The following is a 23,502-nucleotide window of genomic DNA, read 5'->3' on the forward strand; positions in this document are numbered from 1 at the left end:
AGAGATACCCTACTACATATATTGTGTATAAAATTGCATATTAAACTGGGCATACACTAACGTAGTGGGTGTCCTAAAGCCTCTACACTTACTTACTATATACCTACACTTACGTACTTACACGCATCCAGATTAGAACGAAGAAGAAGAAGAAGTATTACTTTAGGGAAATTCAATTTTTTCACTGTTATTATCCAGGTTGCACACACAAAGGCCCAAAATACACAAAAAGGACCTATATACATGCAATTAATGGAGAGATGTCAGAGCGAGGGGGCTGCCAATGGATCAGCTCAACAGCCCCTCGGCAATGCCCAGGAGATGAATTGGCATCTCTCCAGCCACCAGTCCACACTCCATGCATGGTCCACACAGGGACTCGAACCGGCAACCCTACGGTTCCCAGCCAATCAATTAAGCTATTGGAACGATTATTGACATTCATATATTACACATTTAAATCTTAAACATACATGTGGTTCATCTAGAAATGATACACCCTGCATATAATTCATTTGTTTTTATGCAAGTGTGGTTGAATTACTCCCCTAAACACTCAATGTAACGCACAATGAAATGTTACCACGATTTGGGTCATAAAAAGAAAAATCATTTTGGAGTAGTCTTAGAAGTCTGTACATGAGTCTGTTTTTAATGTTGTAAAATTCAAGCACATAGAAAATCAAGTCAAACTGAAATTGCACGTATTATGAGCTATGATAAGGCTACAACAAAATCAAACATCAAGGCACCAAAAACACCAAAATTCATCTTCATCCATGTCCATTTCTGAGCTCACACAAACGGTGTGAAACATTTTGTGGCAGTTGTCGCATTGAACCCACAACACCAATCCTTTTGGATCCTTTGGAGGATACGGCTGTCGGCACTGTCCACATCGCAAAATCTGCTTTTCCAGTTTTTGCCTCTTTGTAGCTAAGTGACCTGCTCAGAGAGAAAAACAACAGAACATGTGTTAGAAAACTGTTGAATTGACTTTTGCATTTAAAGACTATTAAGCATACATACCAGTGGATGTTGTTGGTTCAGCAGTAGAGGAGCCAGCTGTGCATATAAAAACACATGACTTAGACTTATTTACTCTTTTATTGTAGCCAATTTTAGTGTAATAGGAATTTATATATATATATATATATATATATATATATAGATAGAAATAGAGATTTATATATTGTTTATGTGCACTGTCTTAAGCCCCTTTAACAGGCTGCAAACCTGAAATCATTTTGACACAATGGGAGGGTAAACGTTGTTAACCTTCCCATCTCTCCAGTACAAAGACCAAAGACGGTTTTAACTGTGAGTGAGCCCATGTGTGAATAGCCGCTCACTTTCCAGAGTATTCGCAGAGAGCAAATGGGCATGTTGATGGTGTTTCTATGATACTGTGCAAGAAAATAAACCTCCAACGGTGAAGAAGAAGGCTCATTCACACAAAGACGGCAATGAAAACGTCTTACTGGAGAAACAAAGTGATTCAGGAACTTCTGTCTGTACAGACAGACGTTGAGATTGTCGGCAAGAGACTCGGTTGTTATGTCTAAGTTACAAACCATTAAGTTGAAATGCTGTTAATGGCATTTTACAAAGTTTTTACTGATGAACATTAAAGTCATCATTCTGGATAATGTTTAAGCATATATCCATATGCAAATGGCGAATAGAAATGCTCAGTTATTCAAAACAATTAAAAAAAACTTTACCTTCTACAATTTGATGATGCTGGTACTTGGAGGATAAGCTCATATGGGATGGTGTGCTGCTGGGGGTAGCTGATTGGCTGTGGGAGTGAGAAGTGGCAGCAGAGAGGGCCAAGGGACCTGCACCACCAGGACGGCTGGCTGGAAGGACCCGGTAGTACAGTCTTCTTTTGTAGCTTTGACTAGAACCATCAGATAAGGTAGAGGACGACACCGCCTGGCTGGTGTCTTTAGCCCCTTCCCGCTTCACACTTCTGCCATCCTTTCTTGCAGACCTGCCCTCCACCTCTTTGATGACTTCTGCCATTCCCTGTGCCGTCAGCACATGGGCTCTCCTACTGCCCTTTTGGATGTCGCAGGTTTGGCTGGTTTTTAACAGGATGTGGGCCAGATCCCCAGTGATGCTACCCGATGCTACAAGTGGATGAGTGGCGTAGGAATTGGAAGACAAAGAGGAAGGTGGACTCTGGGGCGGAGGGATGTCCTCAACCGGCCCCGTCTTGGTGCAGGATTTTTTACTGTGGTCAGTGATGTTGTGGGTCTTGGAGGCAAGGCGATGGAGGTGCCGCTCCCTGAAATTAATCCACCAGGTTTGCCCGAGAACAGTCCTTGGTTTGTTGGGATTTCGATAATTGTAAATTGCAAGAGCTTTGGCCACAACTTGATGCTTCCTTTGAGGACACCCGTGACTGGCAGAGTACAAACAAAACTCCACCAGAGAATTCTCATCTTCAGGGCGGAGAAGCTGCTTTTGGCCATGGACAGATTCAGCAGCTACACGTCCACTGAGTCGGTCTGACAGGCTTGACTTGGGGACTCCAAATTGCTTGGCTGCCTGCCTTGTAGTTTGTCTGCCTGCCTGCACCTCCTGCATGGCCTTACTCATGGCCTCTTTAGTCCATTTGCTTCTCTTACTCTCCCTCTTCCTCATCTGCCGGATATTGGGCATCTGCATATTAAAAAAACTGATTATAGTTTAAGTTTAATGGTAATATTCATGTTATGACATTCTGATGACTGATTATTTACTATATGAAAACAAAAAATATACATAAACCATTTATGTTGGTCGTGAGACTCATACTGACGGACGACCATACCGACCTTTTAACTTGTATTTTCCTTTTTGCTCAGTTTTTCTTCTCAGTCATCATCAAACACAGGGCTGAAGGAATACATCATATGTAATTGATACATCAACCACTCAGATAATACATTTACAACAAATGAATTGTGTCCAAAGCTGTTTTTCACTGCTCCTTCTGTCATTAGGCACTCCAACAACATTTTCGGCCTGATGTACCATCGAAAAACAACCCGTTTTTATATGACTTGCTCTCAAACTTGCAATCCACCTTGTGTTCTCTAATGCAACCCAACTAAACTCCTATTTCCACGAAAATTGAAATGGTCATTTGCACTGCCGCATCTTCCAAGTGCCTGATCTGTACTGCACACATGCAACTTTTAATGCAGATGAAAAGGAAGCTAAATGGCTCCCTCCTTAGTTACTTCTCCTTAGCTACCTCCATAATGTGTGCCGAATCATGCTAAAATGGATGAATTACTAATTAACGGGTTGTGTCACCAGTCTGACAGTTTTTGGCTTAATTGTATCAAACTTTCTGTTAAACCTACAAATATAATTGATGTTATAATGCTTTGAGTGAAGCTAATGGTATAAAACTTAAGTCTAACTTCTTATCTTTTAACCAAATTTAGCTTTGTGTGATAGTTGCCAAAGGGGCGCTAGCAGCGGGGAATTAGCTGCATGCTACTCTCCGCCCTACTGAGACAACCCGATCTCCTTGCTGTAAACACTGGGAGCTGCTGGTCGTCCAAATTAACATCACTGCTGTCAAAACATTTGTGACCGTATTTCAGCCCTTCACAATAAAATTACATGCTTCAACAACTCCAAAATATACCAGAAAGACGCCCAAATGTTTGCATTGCTTTCTCTCATCAAAGTCACCACCATGTATATTTAAGACATTTCACTTGTAGATTCTAAAAAGTGTGTAAATGAATTCTACTTGCACTTGGTGGCCCAGGAAAAGGGCCACGAAAACAACAGAAACCGTGTCAGACCGATCCTGTCCCTATCCCTGTCCGGATAGGGACAATACTAGCAAACAACGTCTGACTGGTAGTGACGTTAATAAGAATACATAGTTAACCTAACGCAACTTTATCATCAGTTGGACGCCGTTAGCTGGTATATTATCCCTATCCGGACGGATCCGGTCTGCCGCTGTTTCTAGTCTTTTTTCGTGGTGCTTTTACACGGTGATCGCCACCAAAGTGTGAGTAGAATAAATTTATACCCTTCTAAGAATCTACAAGTGAAGTTTCATATTTGTACATGAACATTTACATGTCAAATTAGTAAATGAAAGTGATGTTGATAGAAAGCAGTAAGGACGTTTGTGTGACGATCAGCCTGAGCCGCTCAGGTGGTGGTTTACATCTCATCTTTAGCCTCTTATCCGGGGTCGGGTCGCAGGGGCAGCAGCTCTAGCAGGGGACCCCGAACTTCCCTTTCCTGGGCCACATTAACCAGCTCTAACTGGGGGATCCCGAGGCGTTCCCAGGTTTACATTAAAAATGTAAATTAGGAAGACTTTACGGTATAGTTTGGAGCTGTTAAAGCATGTTATTTTATTGTGGCGAATGGTGAATGGTCCCCAATGATTTGACAATAGTGATGTTAATGTGGACGACCAGCAGCTCCCAGTGTCTACAGCGAGGAGATCAGGGTGTCCAACTAGAGCTGAGAGTTGCACGCAGCTAATTCCCCGGTGTTAGCGTCCTTTTTCCCACTCTTGTAAACACAAAGATCAGTTACGCCGTTAAAACGATATTTGGTTACAAAGATAAGAAGTTAGACTTTAGTTTAACACAATTGAATTAACTCTAAACATTACGCCATCACTTAAATTTGTAGGTTAAACAGAAAGTTTGATCAAATTGAGCCAAAAACTGTCCGACTGGTGACACAGTTGTATTACACATTATGGGGGACAAGGGGACACCACCTCCACCCCCCGAGGCCCCCTCGTGGATTTGTCCGTCCATGGTCGTCAACTTTTTGATTTGCAGATCTCCAATCTCTGCTTCACTCCAACGCAGCAACAGACTGTTATTTCATAATGTTATTATATATTACACTCTCTGACTAATCGAGGCAACGTTAAATTAACGCCATCCGTTACATTACGTGACGCGCTCATTGTAAAGCGACCAAAACGCTCTCGTTTCTCCCATCAAATTAAACCTGTTAAAGCATTAAACCACGTATTTATTTGCGTATATGTTACAAATTAAACTTCATGTTATTTCTGAAATGCGTATGAATTCATTCTACTCACACTTCGGCGGTGTTTGTCTCAAACCGGATGTGTCCGACTCAGGAACGGATGCCGATTCAGGACAAAATACGTTTACAGTCGAGCGAGTCAAACTGCAGTGGAAGCGCTCATCACCAACGGTTTGGAGCTCTTCAATGGAATTCCATTGCTAGGCAACAGCCTCGGTCCTTATTAACTTCCTGTTAGCTGATGTGTCATTCACATTCACTGCAACAGGAAATAAACGTGGACACATTTATGTTGACAACTGTGAAAAGGTCTGTAGCCTAAATTACAGGGGTAAATTGAAATTATACATATCATTTTTTACAAATTATATATATTTCATACACATATAATACATACACACACACACACACACACACATATTAATGTGTGTGTGTGTGTGTGTGTGTGTGTATATATAATGTGTATATATTATATTTGACAATTATATTCACAGTTGAATGAGGCCTTTGCCATTTGTTCTTTCATTGTATAAATAATCGATTCCTTGTATGTCTTGTTCATGTGAAGAATTGACAATAAAGCTGACTTTGACTTTGACAAATATTTTGGATGGACACCAAAGTTGGAGGACACAGCGTTCACTTTGAGAAGGCAGCATTAAAGGCATGGATATATCAGATAAAAGGGCAGAATGGAGAAATCTATCCTGCAAAAAAAGCATTCAAATGTAGTCAGATTGTGCCTTTCTGCTGTCAAAACATTGCAGATTATGTATTTTTTCTTTTTCAGTGGATACCAACACCAACTGGGTGCTGTGTAAAGCTGTAGCAAAACATGCACTTCACACAAAAACACCAAATATATATATATAAACTTTCTATAATTGATACCTTTGTATATAATTGGGTGTGGTGGTTAACACTGTCACCTCATAGCGAGGGGGTTGCTGGTTTGAATCCCGGCTGGGGCCCTTCTGTGTGGAGTTTGCATGTTTCCCTGTGTCTGCGTGGGTTTTCTCCGGGTTCTCCGGTTTCCTCCCACAGTCCAAAGACGTGCAGGTGTTCGGTTAATTGATGACTCTAAATCACCCGTAGGTGTGAATGGTTGTCTGTCTCTGTTTGTCTCTATGTGCCCTGTGATAGACTGGCGTCCTGTCCAGGGTGGACCCCGCCTCACGCCTGTTGTCAGCTGGGATCGGCTCCAGTCCCCCCGCGACCCTGACAGGGACAAGCGGTTGAATATGAATGAATGAATGAATGTATGTATATGTATTATGTAATGTGTCTGTGTGTATGTATATCTATGTTGTAAATATGATGTGATGTTGGAACCTGTACCAAGCTGCACTGATAACAAATTCCACCCGCCTGGCTGTGTACAAGCTGACAACACACAGGTACTCAAATACAGTAGAGGAAGGCATTATTGTTTGTTTGCACTGTATTCTACTGTAATGTACTATTTCTGAGCACTGGTCTGTTTATTTATTTCGTTTTAATGTTATTTTATCATGTTTGGTTGTGTGTGATGATTTTGCATGTAAATGTAAAACTTAAATGACATGTTTTATGCTGCTGTCTTGGCCTGGACTCCCTCTCAATTAGAATATCCTGGTTAAATAAAAGTTAATACAAGAGTAGCAATGACGTTTCTGCACCAGTGGGGGACAGCAGTGCACCGTGCCCGATGGTCATGTCACTGTCAACACAATGCTTATTGCACACAATAGTTGTACACTAACCCTAACGAGCAGCGGGGTGGTTGGCAGCAGGGGGAGCTGATGCTGGGACGCTCGTCCTCTCACCACTGAAGGGAGAGCAGCGTGGGCACTTTAGTGAATCCCATATCCACCTCCATGAGATTGGAGAAGCAATCTCGGGGAAAGTGGCTATTGCAAACTCCAGCTCTGAGCGGTAGATCACGGCCCGGTGTTGTGCCGTATCCAGCACCCCTGTCGTGAAATGCACCCCCTCGCATTATAGGTGATATTCTATTAAAGGATCAGAAGGCTGTTGTTTCCACCTATAGGAGTAGTTTATATACAGGTAACCCAATTAAAAGCACACACTTTTGAACCTATGAATTGCAAGAAAAACTGTGTGTGTATATATATATATATTATATTTAGGAAACGCTCAGTCAAATACATTCAACTTGCTCAAAAGATCCATTTCATTCATTTTGTAATTATGGCTGCAGTATATTTCCACAGAACATACAAAAAGGTGTTGTTTTGTGTTCGCTATTATCCAAGTCTGTGATTTTAAACTCTTTAAAATAGTTTAAAGACTGTAAGTAACCAATGTTGTGGGTTACCTGTAGGCCTATATATATATATATATAAACTACTCCTATAGGTGGAAACAACCGCCTTCTGATCCAGAATATCACCTATAATGCCAGGGGGTGCATTTCACGGCAGGGGTGCTGAAAACGGCACAACACCGGCAGGCCCAATGCACGGAACCACTGCTGTCTAATGTGTGTGTCTGCAGGACAGCTGTGCAGTCCGGAGGTGTTTCTGCAGCCGGGGAAGCTGCACTGCCAGTCGCTAACATGTACTAATATTAACTACTGCTAAATTAACACACCAAGTTGAACTACGAGCTAAAGCTAACCTACAATTACCAGAATTGTAGAAATGTAACAAAACTACTGGTTAAAATCGTCTCAAATCGCTGACTAACCCACTAAATACTGTAAACACACCTTTACACTAAAACAATCTCGGCAGCCAATGAGAACGTCGAACGCAATACACGTAGATCGTGTGAGCCAATGAAAATCGAGAGTGGGCGGGCGCTCTGTTGTTGTGGTTCGCGTTCACTTCCTGCTTTTTTACAGCGTGAAATCAATAAACTGCAGGAAACAGTGAACAAGAGAAGAAGCAGGAGACCTGACAACGAAGAAGGTACTTTAAAAACATAAACTGCCGCTCGGTTTTTCTGTCAAACTCTCCATTTTTAGTCCGTGTTTAACTACAGTGTGAGTAAAACCCAAGAGGGAATGTGTTAATGTGAATTTAATGTGCACACACCCTCCGCTGCTCACAAGACTGCAGCATGTGATATCGATTAGAGCAACACACACACACACACACACACACACAGCCCTGTTCCAGCCGCGGATGGACTGACAGAGATGCAGGGAAAAGGCTGAATTCAGCATTGAAGTCAGTGGTTGGTAGTGTTGCATGTGTGTTGCTAATTTTATTTATGATACTTTCACTTTCATACATTAGTTTTAACGTGTCAGAGCTTGAGTTTTGTTGTATTATTTGACTGAATCCCCAGAAGTTATGTGATGCTGTTTTAGAGGTGACTAGTGGTGCTTTCAGAAGAGATTGGGCTTCACATATGAAAGTTTTGAATGATGGTTTATATGAAAACAAACAGGGATGCATTCACTGCTTATTTGACTAATTTAGTGAATAAAAAAAAACATGACAAAAGTAGATCCTTCTTATCAAGTGAACAGTTTTCATGGGGACTACTTTATGTCATAGAAATGATCCCTCTTAAAAATGTCCATTTTCCTCCATTGTACTTGTGTCATGTGAATACATTTGTTAAGTTCACCTGTGATGCTTATTTTAATTAATATATGTAAAAGGTGGTAAACATTTGAAATAACATCAGGGCTTCAACTGACAATAATTCTTATTATTGTTTAAACTACAGATTCCTTTCTTGATTAATTGTTGAGTCTGTAAAAATGAGTGGGACAATGCCAGTGAAGTCTTAAGTTTGCTTGTTTCGTTTGATGATAAGTCCAGACTCCAAAAATATTAATGTTATTTCATGTATGACAAAGAACATCAGCAAATCATCTCATATGAGAAGCTGAGATTGGAGAATGAAATTTTGCTCTCAAAATAGTCGTTCACGTGTGGAACACAAGACCTAGGTTTTGGTAAAATCACGTGGGACTTACCTGGTAAAACAAGCCTATATTCACAGACAGTTATAAACAAACGGTAAGTGAGAATCTTTTGGAATTATGTGAACTGAACCATTTTCCTGTATGATAACCAAAAAATAATTTCTAGGCCTCACAGAAAACACAGGAGTGGAGTTTATAGACTTCTCAGCCGATCGAAGGACCAGAGAGCGCAGCAGCAGACGGTTACACTTCCATCCTGGGCTGAATCCTCTCTCCAGGAGACGGACCAAACATGGTGCACGTCTACAACTGCCATCCTTTCTCCTCACAGCAGATAGTGCAGGTAGGTGGATGCTGGCTGACGCTGATTGTTTTTCTGTGTCTGTATCAGGTCTTTAATCTGAATCTTTGCCTCTCTGTGTCTCAGGTGGAGCAGGAGCCTGGGCTGGTCTGCTGTGGAGGCGGAGCCCTGTTCGTGGTGGCTACTGGAGGATGCAAGGTTACATTTCATTTTCACTTTAAGGCAGACGCGCTGATGCACTATACATCTCATCTCATCTTTAACCTCTTATCCGGGGTCGGGTCGCGGGGGCAGCAGCTTTAGCAGGGGAACCCAAACTTCCCTCTTCCAGGCCACATTAACCAGCTCTAACTGGGGGATCCTGAGGCGTTCCCAGGCCAGTGTGGAGATTTAATCTCTCCACCTGGTCCTGGGTCTTCCCCGAGGCCTCCTCCCAGCTGGACGTGCCTGGAACACCTCCCTAGGGAGGCGCCCAGGGGGCATCCTTACTAGATGCCCGAACCTGTTTCTACTTTTTCTTTTTTCCTGTCTACAAAATTCAATAAAAAAATTGTGGAAAAGGGTTTCTTTTAATAATTGGATATTTTTAAACCATAGTTGTCCTGTTTTTGAATTTATTAATGTAAATATATAGAACATTGTATAGCTCCTTAAATGGACATCCACAGTCATATTAACCCTTATATACAGTATCAGTGTAACCTCATAAAACACACATAATGTCTGCAGATCATGCGGATACTCCTTAGTCCCAACCCAATGAGTTTACCTTTATTCTTACATTTTCGAGGAGAAAGGTTTCTGCAGGATACTGACTGTTGTGATGTGTTGACCTGAACCCAGGTGGAGGCCTACAGCGTGGAGCAGGAGGGCTGCCCCTTCATCTGCCGCTTTGCCACTATGGGCACTGTGAAGAGCATCCAGCACAGCAGGATAGGTAAAAATATACAGTATATCTTACCTCTCTTCCTTTGTCAGCCTCCATCACTGTAACAGCAACTACACAAGTATGGACACTCAAGTCAGCTGTAGCAGTTCATTTGTTGCTCACATGCAGGAGATTACCTGGTGACCATTGAGGAAAAGAACAGCGCCACCTACCTGAGAGCCTACACCAACTGGCGTCACCAGGTACACACTGACCAGCGAAGCTCTCTCACAAATACTTTATAATCATAGTGCTATGAAACCTATGGGTGCTATGTTCTTTTTCTTTATGTTTTCATGATTACTGCAATATTGACTTCTTTACTCTGTGCTTGTTTCTTTGTTTCTATTCAGGCGGAGGGGAAGGCCCGTGTCGGGGTGCGTTTGTTGGGCCACCTGCTGCGTGGAGCGTCTGTGCGGGGCGGAGTGCAGATGGAGATCATCGAGATCCCTCTGTCAGAGCGTCCTATCGCTGTGGCGTGTTGCTCGGTTACGGGAGACCTCCTGGTCGGCTGCGAGAACACTCTGGTTCTGTTTGCTTTGAGGAGACAGAGCCAACAGAGCGTGGTGAGAGTCCGACTGCTAATCTGGAAGTTTGCCTCCATGGGGACCTTTTGTATAGATTATCTTAAAGGGAACACGTTGTGCTTATCTCAGGTTCATACTCTTATTTTGGTTTTCTACCAGAACATTGCACTTTTACAACCATTCAATAACGGATGTATACTTCCTTAATATGGTGTAATTCCTTTAAATCCTCGGACAACTTGTTAGCTACCATATAAAGCATGTTTCTGTCATTGTCAGTTACCTTCCCTGTGGACTCTTATTGAAACAGTAAATGTCGAAGTGGCTAAATGTTTCTTTCTCTGGGGGAAAAAAACAGAATCAGAGTCAGCAGACCCTCCAGAGCACTTCGCCGAACCCTCAGCAGAGCTCCACTCAGAGTCAAGGTAACTCATTTTGCACCAAATTGTGTTTATTATTTATAATGTATAAACTGGAAAGGAGTAATCCCGTTACCAGCCCTCACAGAATAAATGAAAAGCAAATTGCTTCTGCCCTGCAGCCGACTTTCCAAGTGCATTATGTGCGTTGACTCTGTATTAAAGAGTACTCGCATAGAAAACAGTCTCAGTGACTGTGAGACGAAATGAGTTCTTTATGTAATTGAATCATTATGTTTAACTGCACATGTCATCAAATCCTCAGATCTAATCACTAGTGTCTTTTTACTGACCTAAAAGCATACACTGTGTGTGGTGAAGGAGGTGCGGGGCTGCGATGAAAGAAAAAAGGTCCACTTTGCTGACTCTTCCATGCTTTCCTGTTCTGACTGATCCTCATCAGTTTAGACTGATCCGTCCTCTCTTTGGTTTCAGGTCAGACCTCAAGTTCAAACCAGAATTTCCTGGATTTTGAACGCTCAGTTATCCTGCATCTTTCAAAAATCAAGCCTAAGCAGGTATTTAAAACTGTTTTTTCTGTTCTTTTCTCTTTTAGTTGGGCCCTAACCCACACTTACTGGTCTGGTGTTCGGTATATGAATACATGCAAAAATATCAGTCCATCATGTTTTGAGCTAACTGTTTTTTTCCTAAAATCCTCAAAACAACTTAATATCTTTGTGATCAGCAGTTCTAACATTTATACATTGGTAGAATGAACTGTCCCTGGAACAAAACATAATAAATAGAGGGAAAATATAGTTTTTGATAATTTCACAAACACATTTGCCTTTTCCAAAGTCTGTGGCCTCGGTTACTCTCACACCTCCTCTGCCCCCCTAGGTGGCGCTGTGTGGAGCATATATGGCAGTGCAGGCGGAGCTGGAGGTGCTGGTTTTGAAACTGGATGGATCCTCTGAACCGAAAACCCAGGAAGAATCAACAGACACAAAGAAAAGTCAGTGTTTGTTGCCCTCTTTAATGATTGATGCCATCCATGCATGTTTGTGATTATTTTTAGTTTACAGACTGGATGAACAATAAGTGACCTAACGTTTAGGTTTCTGAAAGGACGTTTGGAGTCTCGGGTTCGGGTTTATCACTGGAGGTAGTTTTTGTCTGTTGTGAATCGATATTTGGGGCAAAGGGACGAGGCTTAAAGTGGAACAAGTGGCAGCCATCACTGCTGAATGTGATTGATTGGTGTGTGTGTGTGTGTGTGTGTGTGTGTGTGTGTGTGTGTGTGTGTGTGTGTGTGTGTGTGTGTGTGTGTGTGTGTGTGTGTGTGTGTGTGTGTGTGTGTGTGTGTGTGTGTGTGTGTGTGTGTGTGTGTGTGTGTGTGTGTGTGTGTGTGTGTGTGTGTGTGTGTGTGTGTGTGTGTGTGTGTGTGTGTGTGTGTGTGTGTGTGTGTGTGTGTCAGTTCATCTAGAAGACCAGGCTGACTTTCTGGTCCTTCCAAGACACCAGGAGTTGCTCGGCGACCGAGCTAAAGACTGTGACATCCCTGTCAGCATTGAAGAGACCGGGCTGGAGGACAGCACAGGACACTACACACTGTCATATGTTCTCTTCAGGTGTGTGCATGTGTTTCTGAGAACCAGTTTGACATTTAGATCTGTACAGGTGTATTCAACTCTTCTCCCTTCTCTCTTGCAGGCGTTTTAGTCCAGACTTCTTCCAGGGCTGCAGTGTAGAGGAGACTCAACTCCACTCCCTACAGCTTTACCCGCTGTTCACCGGTCAGTACAGCAGTACAGTATGAGTTATACACAGGTGTCAGTATAAGAGCACATGTTATTACAGGAATTAGGATTATCGCTCAACTTCTTCTCTGTACGTCAGAACGTCAATGGAGCAGTAAACAAACCACTAATGTATTCATTGGTTAGAACTGGGAATGGGAGAAATAATGTTTTTATTTTTCCATGAGTTAAACAAGATTTTATGTTTTTTTTAGATTTCACAACAGACAACATGAGCACGTACACATGTTCATGAATGGGTAAATACAAAATTATTTCCTTAACTCTCCTAACTTTGTATTTCTTTCTCCAGGTAACCACTCGGTGTCTCTGGAAGAACCCGCATGTGTCTTCTGCTTCTTCTCTCTCCCCACCACCGGCTACCTGTACAGTCTGAAGGGAGGCGTGGAGCTCCTCTCAACCTATCAGTATCCAGAGAAGGTCCTGAAGGCGGTGCTAACGGACCACCTGCTGCACGTCATAACAAAGTACGTCTGCTGTTTGACTTGCTATGGAAGTCGGGTCGTCTTCACTGAATCACAGTTTGTAAAAACATCTGCATCAATGTCTTGACGAAAGATTTAAAGTAACATGGAGTCTTTTGAAAGTGAGAATGAATGATTCACCTTTAGTCAAGTTTTTCATCCTCAGTGCTAAATGACTTTAGATCAAATATGTTTACCACTATAGTCTGAGATTTTTCTGTTTAGCATACAAATAAATTTAATCTTGATTTCTGTGTTCCTGGTAGGAGTGCATTGCAGTGTTTCACAGTGCGCTGTGCAGCAGTGGCAGCCCGGCTTGAAGACCCGTACATCGATACCACCATGAAGGTATGAGCCTAAAACCTTACTTTGTGGCCTCTTGATTTCTTTACTGCATAGTTCAGTCTCCTCACCCTCCACTGTGTGCGTGTTTTGAAGGCATGTCCCCCCAGCAGCCTGGAGGTGTGTGCGCTCAGGATGCAGCTGTTTATCGGTCTGCGCTCAGTGTGTGTCTACGGCCGCCACGTTATCCTGCTCTCCACCGCCGACACAGAGACGCCAGAGGAGCCTGAACGCACCCCACAACGCAGAGGCCTGTGAGTCACACACACACACACACACACACACATACACAGAACGAAAAGATACATCCTGCACCTCTCAGTTATAAAAGCTTCATCGGATCTGTCATCAGAGAACTCCCTGCAGATGCCTGAATACTTTATCAGCACTGGGGATGTGTATGTGTGTGTGAGCAGGCATACATGCATCTATAAACCTGTTTACTGTGTGTATGTTGTTATTTTAGCGAGTTGAAAGACCACACCTTGCTGACTGGTATATTCCTTGCGGTGGGAATCGATCCCGCAACCACGCCGGCTCTGGAAAGCCTTCTATCACGTCCCTTCCTGTAAGACAAACCCAGACCCCCACCACAGTCTCAGTTGTCACTTTTAGGCTGAGCTGCAACACCAGAACACCCTCAAAATGCTCACCTCAGCAGATGATTATAATATATAATATATATATAATAATCCTCATTTAAAAGGATGGTTTGGACTCGTACTCACCATTGATGTCACAGAACAAAGGGCTTTTTTTTCTTTTCTTTACTGAAACCAGGATTCCTACCAGCAAACTAAGCCCACCAATTAACCTGAATTGGGATATCGGGTGTTTTGGTACTTTTATACTTCAGGACAAAAGCCTTCAACATGTTTGACATGTCAACATATCCATTTGCTCTCACTTGAGACCCTCAGTCTTAATATTTTTAGGGGCATAAAGTTACTGCTTTATTTTAAAAAAGGAGGGTATTAAAGGCTCTACATACTTTACCCTGTGAGCTGCTTTACCTCAACATACTGTAAATATTCATTAAGACACTGTATATTAAATCTGTAGTTATTAAGTTAATCACGTGTTTACATTGGTGCTTCTAATTCCATCATTACACCGTATATGACCTTTTGATATAGCGTATATCAAGAATTCAAAAGAATATTAAAATTGACATTGGAAAAAATACAACCTGCTCAAAGAAAGTGTTTACTTTTACTTTATTACATCTGAAAGTAAGCCTTTTTGCATTAGATAACATAATGATTTATTATTGCATAACGTTTCTCAATATGACAATATACTAAAACCACATAACAGCCAGAGATCTCATCCCGTAATCTGACGTAATGTGAGCCTCTGCAGCTGGGTCTAAAAGTGACAACACTCCTTGTTTTAGTTCCTAAACCAATCCAACCATAACCTCTCAACTGCCCTCAGTGTGTGTGTGTGTGTGTGTGTGTGCTTACAAACTAATTATCTTTGGACTGAAACAAGAAGATCTGTTTTCCATTTTACTCGGCTAACCTAATAATCCAGCTTTAAGGGACAGGTTCCTTGTTCCTTGTAGAAAATACATACATATATAATTGCATCATAGGAGTTTGATAGTGAGGCCTTCTCCTAATATAGCTACTGCCAATACTTGCAGATACAAGAGCAGCATTTTCAGGTTCATACATGTATTTGGGTTTCCACTAGCACATGTCTAAATGCTTTAATGTTCAAAAAACACATCATTTTTCTCCTATGGACTGTCAGAACATACCTCTATTCACCTTCTGTATGTAATGCGGCGTCTCGCATCTTAGTGCCTGTCTGAAGCCCCCAGCTCGAAAAGGCCCATTCTACTCTGATTGGCTGGTAAAATGAATTATGGTGCACCTTTGCAAAGGTGGTTCTCAAGCTGTGAGTGGAGATACTCAGGTGGGGCTGCCCCACAAATATATATTAATGAGCCTGCATGTGACAAAGGACAGGGAGCCAAATCTGAATTCCTTGTTGAATCCCATGTTTTCTGATCAAGGCGGCCCAAAAAAAACTGACAGTTTTCACAGTTTGTGAAATAATGTATCTGCACAAGCACTGACAATGTAAGTATTTCATGATACAGTATGTCCCCTTAGGTAAGTACTTGTTATAGGGGTTGGCTTTTCTGTCATTTGTGACAATTCTGGACACTCACACTGCTAAATATCAGCACAAATCTTAGACATGTAGGAACTCCAAAAAGTCCATATCTGGTGTCAACCTGCCCTTTCCATGGCCCAGGTTTGATTGATTTTTAGTTATGTTATATATAACAATTATATTTGGCATTTTGAACATTTAAGAATGCGGACTAAACTTGAGTCTTGCAACCATCATCTCCGTTCCCCGCTTTAACACTGACCGCTATAAAAGGTGTGTGCTTTGTAGATTGTAAAAATATGCAGTTTGTACGAAGAATCAAACTGACATGACATGATTAGTGATCATCCATCATGACATGAACAACAAGAGCCCTCATTACCTTTCTACCACGTTAACCTGTTCACTAACAGTTCCCTAACTGTTTGTTTGTTCATAATGTAGTAACATGTTTTAATATAAGCAGTTAATGTACTGTATCAAAGTAACTCTACTGAAAATAAGGAGATTTTTAGGCTTTTAGGGATTAAGGAATCCCAGTTTCCAGACTCCAGACTGGAGCCAAGTTAATACACATTTACTTTTTTACCTATCGCCCTTTCATGTTGACGTCATTATGGGAAATTCACCTTGAGCAGGCCACAGCTTATAAGATTAGCTTAACATCCACCTTCTGAAGTGAGACATTGGGGTTTATCTCAGGCCTCTGTTTGATTATTCTTCACGTCACCCCTCTGTGTAACCTCTGACCTCAGGAGCAGGAAGTGGACCATCTCTTCTCCCAAAGAAAACAGCGCAGCAGGACACGGATGGAACCTTTATGTGGTCGACACCGTCTCCCCTCTCACTCTTTACCAAGAGATGGTAACACAGGCTCAATCACTTCAATTGAATGTCCATTCTCGTGGTTGTGTACTATTTTAATCTTAACAATAACATACGGGCAGGAATTCCTGGAAAATTCTTGAATTTGTTTTGTTTTTTAACCATTTTGCTATTATTATTTAAGTATTATTTATTTAATTAAGAATGCAAGGTTATATGCATAGATTAGAGAAAGAAAGGACTGGGTAAGACACAAATTTGGTGCTCTGAAAGTGAACATGTATCCCGCATGTCCTCTGTACACTCACCTGTGTGTCTTTGTGTGTCAGGTTGAATACAGCCAGCGGTATGCAGAGACAAACCCAACGGCCCAAAGCCTTCGGCACCTCCTGAGTGAAGCTCACCTCCTCCTCCGCGCCTCCTTACTCCAAACATCAGAGCAGCCACGAAACATCGAGGGTCACCACGCGCCGTCTCTGCAGACAGATGCAGACGGACCAGCTGAGAAACAGACAGACAGGCAAGAACTGGAGGAGGCACTCAGGCAGAACTGTGCACAGCTGGGAGACTGTTTCAGCAGGTAACACACATACACACACACACACACACACGCGTACTTAAGGACAACTGAGCAGTTTCTGTAAATACTTTTTTTTCCTGTGCTGTTAGGGGCTGTCAGAAGGACTGCCACCTGGCTCTGCCGTACTACCGGATGTCTGGTCTGACGGTCACAGAGATCATGGCCAGGAACCGCCCGCTTCCCAGCAGCCCTCACTCTTACGGACCCGGCTACCTCTTCTACCTGAATCATTTCCTGTTAGAAGAAATGGAGCAGATTCTTAGTCAGGTACACACAAACATAAAAAACAAAAAGCTTCACATACTGCTTATGTCATGGCTAAAGCCTGCACAGGTTGTGATGGGAGACTTTTACTGTTCAGAGATCTGTTTTGAAGGGAATGAATTACGATTATACTTACCTTGCAGTACAACGTAAACAACATGGAACAAAAACTGCTTCTCATCACCCTAACTTAAATAATACACCCAGAATTCAATGTTGATGTTTAAAAATGTGTAATAAAAATGTTATTCAAGTACATTTAAGCCTTTTAATATTGATCAGTTAATCTGTTTTGTTTGTGTTACCACCAGTTTTCCAAAATAAGATAATACATATAAGAGGAAACAAAACAAAGAAGGATTAAAAAATCATCTTTCTGCAGGAGGCAGCTGATGAGGTCATAGACGTTTTCAGCCAATCAGAGCCCTCGCAGCTCGTCAGTGTGTGTGCCAGCCCGTCCATGATAAACATCAGTCCTGCTCAGACGCTGCGAATCTTACAACATCTAGAGGACACAGCTGGCGTATCGGTTCCTCTGACAACCACCATGGCAACCATGATGCTGCGTTTGGACAACCTGCCACAGTACACACAGCTGATGGAGAGACACGCCGAGGTTAGAGGGGGCAGGGTGTGTGTGTGTCTGTGTGTGTGTGCGTGTGTGTGTGTGTGAGTGTGCGTGCGTGCGTGCGTGCGTGCGCGTGTGTGTGTGTGTGTGTTTAGGGATGCTACCCAGTGAAGAAGAAATTAAAATCAATGCTTTCTTTAACAACATGTTTATGTGTATGTACCCACTGTATATGAGTCATTCCTTCAGTGTAGCCAAGTGCAAATGGATCAATAATTGGGAACATGAGAAACTAGAGAGGCCTGTCTGAATGTGTTCAGATGCTGCTGGTGTACGGGTTCATAGAGGAGCCGAGGCTGTTGCTGCATGGCGGAGGTGGAGGCCAGCACACACACATCCGTCCCACAGCATTGACTCGTCAGTTGGCGAAGTCCCAGCCAGGACTGCTGGTGGCTGGCATGGTGGCTTTACATGAAAACAACAAAGTCCAGCTGGAACAGGCTGATCACGTATTCAAGGTATGTGTCTGTCATCAGCAATTCACAGCCAGAAGTAAACTGATCTTACTGATTGTCACAATGGTAACAAGCTTACAAGAGTCCATTTTGAGCATCCTGCCAGAAGATCTGTCGAAGAATAGCAATAAAAATGTGTGTGTGTGTTTGTTTCTAGGACCTGGGCTGTGAGAATTGCCTACAGGTGGATTTCTGGGAGGGGATGCTTATGGCCTCCTCACGTGACGATGTCATCCAGGAACTTCTGTTCCGACTGGCGTCCGTCTACATCGACCGACTGACAAACGGAAACTCAGACCCAAACGAACCACACACACTTTCAAGACGCAGGCCGCTGAAGAGCGCTGATGATCTGGTACAGTAGCTCGACAAGACTGCTGTTATCTTCGTTTGGTAGAGCGCCGTTCAGAGATTCAAACATCACCTTTTATTTATTTTTTTTGGTTGATATAAAGTCATATGAACATCACTCTCATGCACTAAGAGGCCGACATGTTTGTGTGTGTCTCAGATAAACTCGTGCTCCCATTATGGTGCTCTGTACCCGTGGCTCACTGTTCTCAATCCAGCGCACACTACCAGCCACCAACACCAGGAGGCGCTATACAAACTGCAGGTAATGTGTGTGAACAAAATACAGTAAGTCTGCTGCTATATGTTAGAAATGAAGTCGCCTAAAAGTGACGTGACAAGAAGAGACCGTCAGCTTCCACGCTTTAAATTAAGACTCAAAAAGGAACTGAAATAGTCATTAAAATTATGAGATTTTAATGGTAATGCAGGACTAGAGTCTATACCATGGGTGTCAAACTGATCCAGTAAAGGGCTGTGTGGCTGCAGGTTTTCATTCCAACCAAGCAAGACCACACCTGACTCGACTCCTTCAATCACCTGAACTGTCTTCACACAGTTGATTTGTTGGACCAGGTGTGTTTTTGATTGGTTGGAATGAAAACCTGCAGCCACACGGCCCTTTACTGGATCACTTTGACACCCATGGTCTAGACCATATACACTATAGTTATTAGACTCACACAGACATATACAACAATTAAATTACAACGATAGAACCACATTTACCTGTATTAAACAATACAGCTATATACAGTAAAGGCACATAATAAATTTCAGGGTATATATCAAGAAGAATACATTCATGGAGACATTTTCCAAGTGCAGCTGTTTGGACACCAAGTGGCCTGTCCTATGACTTTCCTTTACCGTTCTGTCTCCAGTCTCTCCTGTGTGGTCCATCGCTGTCTGTGGGCTCCGTCGTGCCTCTGATGGAGCGTCTGTCAGAGGAAACCCTATGGGGCTTCAGCCTGCACCTCCTCTGCTCCACCAGAAGGGGGCTGTACGACAGCAGCATCGAAAAGCTGCTGGACCGATGTCCTCAGGCCATCATAGCCTACGCCAACCACCAGTTACAAGACAAGCATATGGTTTGTACTGAGCAGTAGTCTGACCTGTGCCTCTGTTTCATTTACACCCAGTGATAAGCAGAAGTCGTACCCTGTGTGTCTTGTCTCATCCCTGCAGGTGTTGTGGTGGCAGAAGCTGCTCCCTGAGCTTTGCAATCGGACACGAGCTGCCACAGACAACAGCATCCTATTGGCTGCCCTCAAAGGTAGAAGCTTCTCCCAGAATATCATCATCTCAGCTTCAAGATGAGAGAATATCATCGATCCATCAAAAATTTAGTCTATCAAACATTCTTTATAACTCTTAGTGAAGTATTTTATTAAGAGTTTTAGGCCAATTGATGTAGTTCTATCAGGGCATCTCATCTTTTGACCTGACATTGTGCCAGAGTGACAATTAACTGTTCATGAAAATATCAAGCGAGTTTGAAAACACTCCATCCAAACAAGCTCAGGAAACTAAATCAGGGCAGATTCCACTGAAGACGCCGTGGTAAAGGGGCATAACTGTTTTTTTCTTATTCAGATATGAAAGCTGGGTCATGACCGAAAAGAACGAGGTCGCAGGTACAATGTGTTTTCTCAGGAGGGTGGCTGGAGTCTCCCTTAGAGAGAGGGGGAGAAGTTCAGCATCCTTGAGGAACTCGCTGCTCCTTTGCATTGAAAGGAGCCAGTTGAGGTGGTTCGTGCATCTAGTAAGGATGCCCCCTGGGCGCCTCCCTAGGGTGGTGTTCCAGGCACGTCCAGCTGGGAGGAGGCCTCGGGGAAGACTCAGGACTAGGTGGAGAGATTATATCTCCACACTGGCCTGGGAACGCCTCGGGATCCCCCAGTTAGAGCTGGTTAATGTGGCCCGGGAAAGGGAAGTTTGGGGTCCCCTGCTAAAGCTGCTGCCCCCGCGACCCGCGGTTGAAGATGATGAAGATATGACTGCTTTTAGGCCAACTGAACAGTTGCATAGATAAAAGATTCACTATTCCCTCTCCTCAAGTTTGAAACTCCATATAGACCTTCATGATGATAAATTGTATTTATAGAAGATGGACGATATACTTCATTAGTGGAAGACACAAAATATGATAAATTCAAATAATGAAATCCTCTTGCACACACAGTACAAATGAGCAATAGGCTGTGTAAGTTTATTTAAACACTGAGGTCATTCAAAGTTAGTTATTAGCTATTAGTTATACATTTTAAGTTAATTTATTATTTAATTTATTAATTATTAACAATAGTAAAGAAAAAAAAGAGCTACAGTTGGGGAGAGGAGCAAAAGTCATACATGGAGTTAAAAAAACGATAGTATCTCTGAAAGACATTGGATGTGTCAGAAAGTTGATATCACCTCTGATGTTGATGTTTCCATGCCAACAGAGACGCTGGTCGTGGTTGCCATGGAGACGAGCCCCACAGAGTTCCTGGAACTGATGCCTGACAACGGAACCGCCTCCTACTTCCTTCCTCACCTGTTGACATGTAGCCAGAGACACCTGCTGACCTGAGACAGACACACACACACGCACACACACACACACACACACACACACACGCACACGCACACGCACATGCACACACACACACACACGGCCAATTGGGTCAGTCCTTCATCCAAACTGATGCGTAGAACAACTGCAGCCTACTGAAGGCGATTGAACTGCAGCACTCGAGCAGTTAAGGGTTCAGTGATTTGCTCAAAAGACCCTCAGCAGCGGCGTTTAAGGATGATTCAACCTGCAAAAAACCCTGAACACATAATCCTGACTCTAATCTCTCTACTGTTACCAGGACTTTGTTTGTCCTCAGACAATCGTGTACAGGTCTTTGCATGTTTATGATGGCAGGAATATGCGACCAACATTTCAAAGTATTAAGCAAATAAATTGATTACATTTAATTAGTCACTCTGGTGACGTATCCTCTCTGTTTTTAGATGATTAAGTAAATAAAGAAAATAATAGAATATGCAGAATAGAGGCGCCCAGTAGCTCACCTGGTAGAGCAGGCGCCTCATATACAGGTATGTCGCCCCCCTCTCTCCCCCGTTTCCTATCAACCTCCAGCTATCAAATAACGCCCCCCCATCCCCCTTTACAGCAGCAAAGGGGAAAGTGCATTAACAAAAGTAACTGAAAATGCAAGATATAATCAGTATGTAAACATTAAAAAGCAAGATATGACCCATTATTTTGCAGGGATTCTCTTGAAGTTGTTTAAATACAATTACAATCAAATAAAAGCATGAACAGAAAACAGCATGAACAGAAATACAAGGTTTAAAAAGAGACAATTGTACCAATACAATTTAAAAAAAAGCCAAGTCTTTGTGTGCTTGTGCGTGTGTGCGTGTGTGTGTGTGTGTGTGCGTGTGTGTGATCCGCTCTGTTCCTGCCTTTGATGGATTGATTGAACAGTAGAAGCACACATTGACAGTAAACATCAAACAATTAATAATATAACAAACCGTCCGACATCAACATAAAAGGCAATATTAATTATTAATAAAAGAAAACACACACACACACACACACACACACACAGTGTAATCCTACAAGCTTATTTGAAACGTCGTCTTGTTTACGTGAATCTCATGTAAGTGAGTAAAGAATAGGTTTTAAGTCTCGAGTGGGTTTGAGTGCATGTGTGTTTCCTGGTGCTGTTACTTCACTTTACTGACACATTGATGACACATCGCTCAGTGTGTGTTTGAAGTCGTTGCAGTTTCACCAGAGAAATTAGGCGTCTGTAAACAAACAGACTGATAAAAAATTGGATTAGATCACTGGGCTGTAGTATCTGCTCCTGCTGAAGTCTGCAAACTTAAATCATTTGGGTCTTTCTGTTGTTTTGGGCTGTTTGGATACAAAGTCCAAGGAATGTCCTCGGTTACTTAACTACAAAGAGACTAAAGTAGATAATTTCAGAGCCCAAGAGTCTCCGTTTTATCAGATAGTATTTTGAACCTAATGGAGTAAGATTTAAAGGGATGTTTTGGTTTTTTTTGACGTGGGACTGTATGTTGCACTTCTCCATAGTCTTTGTATTACAGCCTGACACTGGAGGAGGGTAGGCGTGGAAGCTAAGAAGTGTACGCCATATTTAGAATATTTTCATGGTTTTATCCTGCAGACAGCCCTGTTTAAGTTTACACGAGTGGAGCTAAAGCCATTCTATGCTCTCGTCAAAGCCACCAGACTACACTGACAAAAACATTTAACCTCAGAACACAGGAGTTGCTCGACTACTTCTGCCTCGATCAGGTAGTTTAAAACACCAAAGTTGCACAAAAACACAAACTAACTGATGCTGTAGATCAGCAGCTCTCGTATTCTGCAAGAGAGGGTTCCTGGTTCGAATCCCAGCTGGGGCCCTTCTGTGTGGAGTTTTCATGTTCTCCCCTTGTCTGCATGGATTTTCTCCGGGTACTCCGGTTTCCTCCCACAGTCCAAAGACGTGCAGGTGTTAGGTTCATTGATGACTCTAAATTGCCCGTAGGTGTGAATGGTTGTCTGTCTCTGTTCGACTCTATGTGTCC

General features: G+C 42.6%; 2 protein-coding genes across 3 annotated transcripts; one reads left to right on the forward strand and one right to left on the reverse strand.

Annotated features, from left to right (window-relative positions):
- Positions 1-709: 709 nt before the first annotated feature.
- LOC310945081 (uncharacterized protein) lies at positions 710-5,119 on the reverse strand. Its single transcript, XM_083911032.1, has 5 exons — positions 5,093-5,119; positions 2,826-2,886; positions 1,725-2,670; positions 1,030-1,065; positions 710-945 (listed from the first exon to the last, which is right to left on the reverse strand). The coding sequence occupies exons 3-5, from the start codon at positions 2,668-2,670 to the stop codon at positions 737-739; spliced, it is 1,191 nt and encodes a 396-aa protein (XP_083767158.1). The 5' UTR covers positions 2,826-2,886; positions 5,093-5,119; the 3' UTR covers positions 710-736.
- Positions 5,120-7,882: 2,763 nt separating this feature from the next.
- On the forward strand, positions 7,883-22,041 carry hps3 (HPS3 biogenesis of lysosomal organelles complex 2 subunit 1). Of its 2 annotated transcripts, XM_083911345.1 has the most exons (25): positions 7,883-7,952; positions 9,090-9,266; positions 9,351-9,422; positions 10,068-10,161; positions 10,282-10,355; positions 10,506-10,718; positions 11,038-11,104; positions 11,534-11,616; positions 11,942-12,056; positions 12,519-12,672; positions 12,755-12,837; positions 13,154-13,328; positions 13,592-13,673; positions 13,764-13,921; positions 14,134-14,235; positions 16,550-16,658; positions 16,949-17,199; positions 17,289-17,466; positions 17,846-18,079; positions 18,352-18,549; positions 18,704-18,901; positions 19,058-19,162; positions 19,782-19,988; positions 20,086-20,173; positions 21,345-22,041. In XM_083911345.1, the coding sequence occupies exons 2-25, from the start codon at positions 9,216-9,218 to the stop codon at positions 21,470-21,472; spliced, it is 3,219 nt and encodes a 1,072-aa protein (XP_083767471.1). In that variant the 5' UTR covers positions 7,883-7,952; positions 9,090-9,215; the 3' UTR covers positions 21,473-22,041. The 2 variants fall into 2 exon arrangements, with proteins under 2 accessions (XP_083767471.1, XP_083767472.1); XM_083911346.1 differs by lacking the exon at positions 14,134-14,235.
- The last annotated feature ends 1,461 nt before the right edge of the window (positions 22,042-23,502 follow it).

The sequence above is a fragment of the Echiichthys vipera genome, assembly GCF_963691815.1.
Source record: "Echiichthys vipera genome assembly, chromosome: 3".
Lineage (NCBI taxonomy): Eukaryota > Metazoa > Chordata > Actinopteri > Perciformes > Trachinidae > Echiichthys > Echiichthys vipera.

Coding starts and splice junctions, on each gene's coding strand:
- LOC310945081 (XM_083911032.1), bottom strand. CDS start 2,670: ATGCCCAATATCCGGCAGATGAGGAAGAGGGAGAGTAAGAGAAGCAAA. Junction 1,066..1,724: donor GCATCATCAAATTGTAGAAG/GTAAAGTTTTTT, acceptor TTATATGCACAG/CTGGCTCCTCTACTGCTGAA. Junction 946..1,029: donor TGAACCAACAACATCCACTG/GTATGTATGCTT, acceptor CTCTCTGAGCAG/GTCACTTAGCTACAAAGAGG.
- hps3 (XM_083911345.1), top strand. CDS start 9,216: ATGGTGCACGTCTACAACTGCCATCCTTTCTCCTCACAGCAGATAGTG. Junction 11,105..11,533: donor GAGCTCCACTCAGAGTCAAG/GTAACTCATTTT, acceptor CTTTGGTTTCAG/GTCAGACCTCAAGTTCAAAC. Junction 12,838..13,153: donor GCTTTACCCGCTGTTCACCG/GTCAGTACAGCA, acceptor TTCTTTCTCCAG/GTAACCACTCGGTGTCTCTG.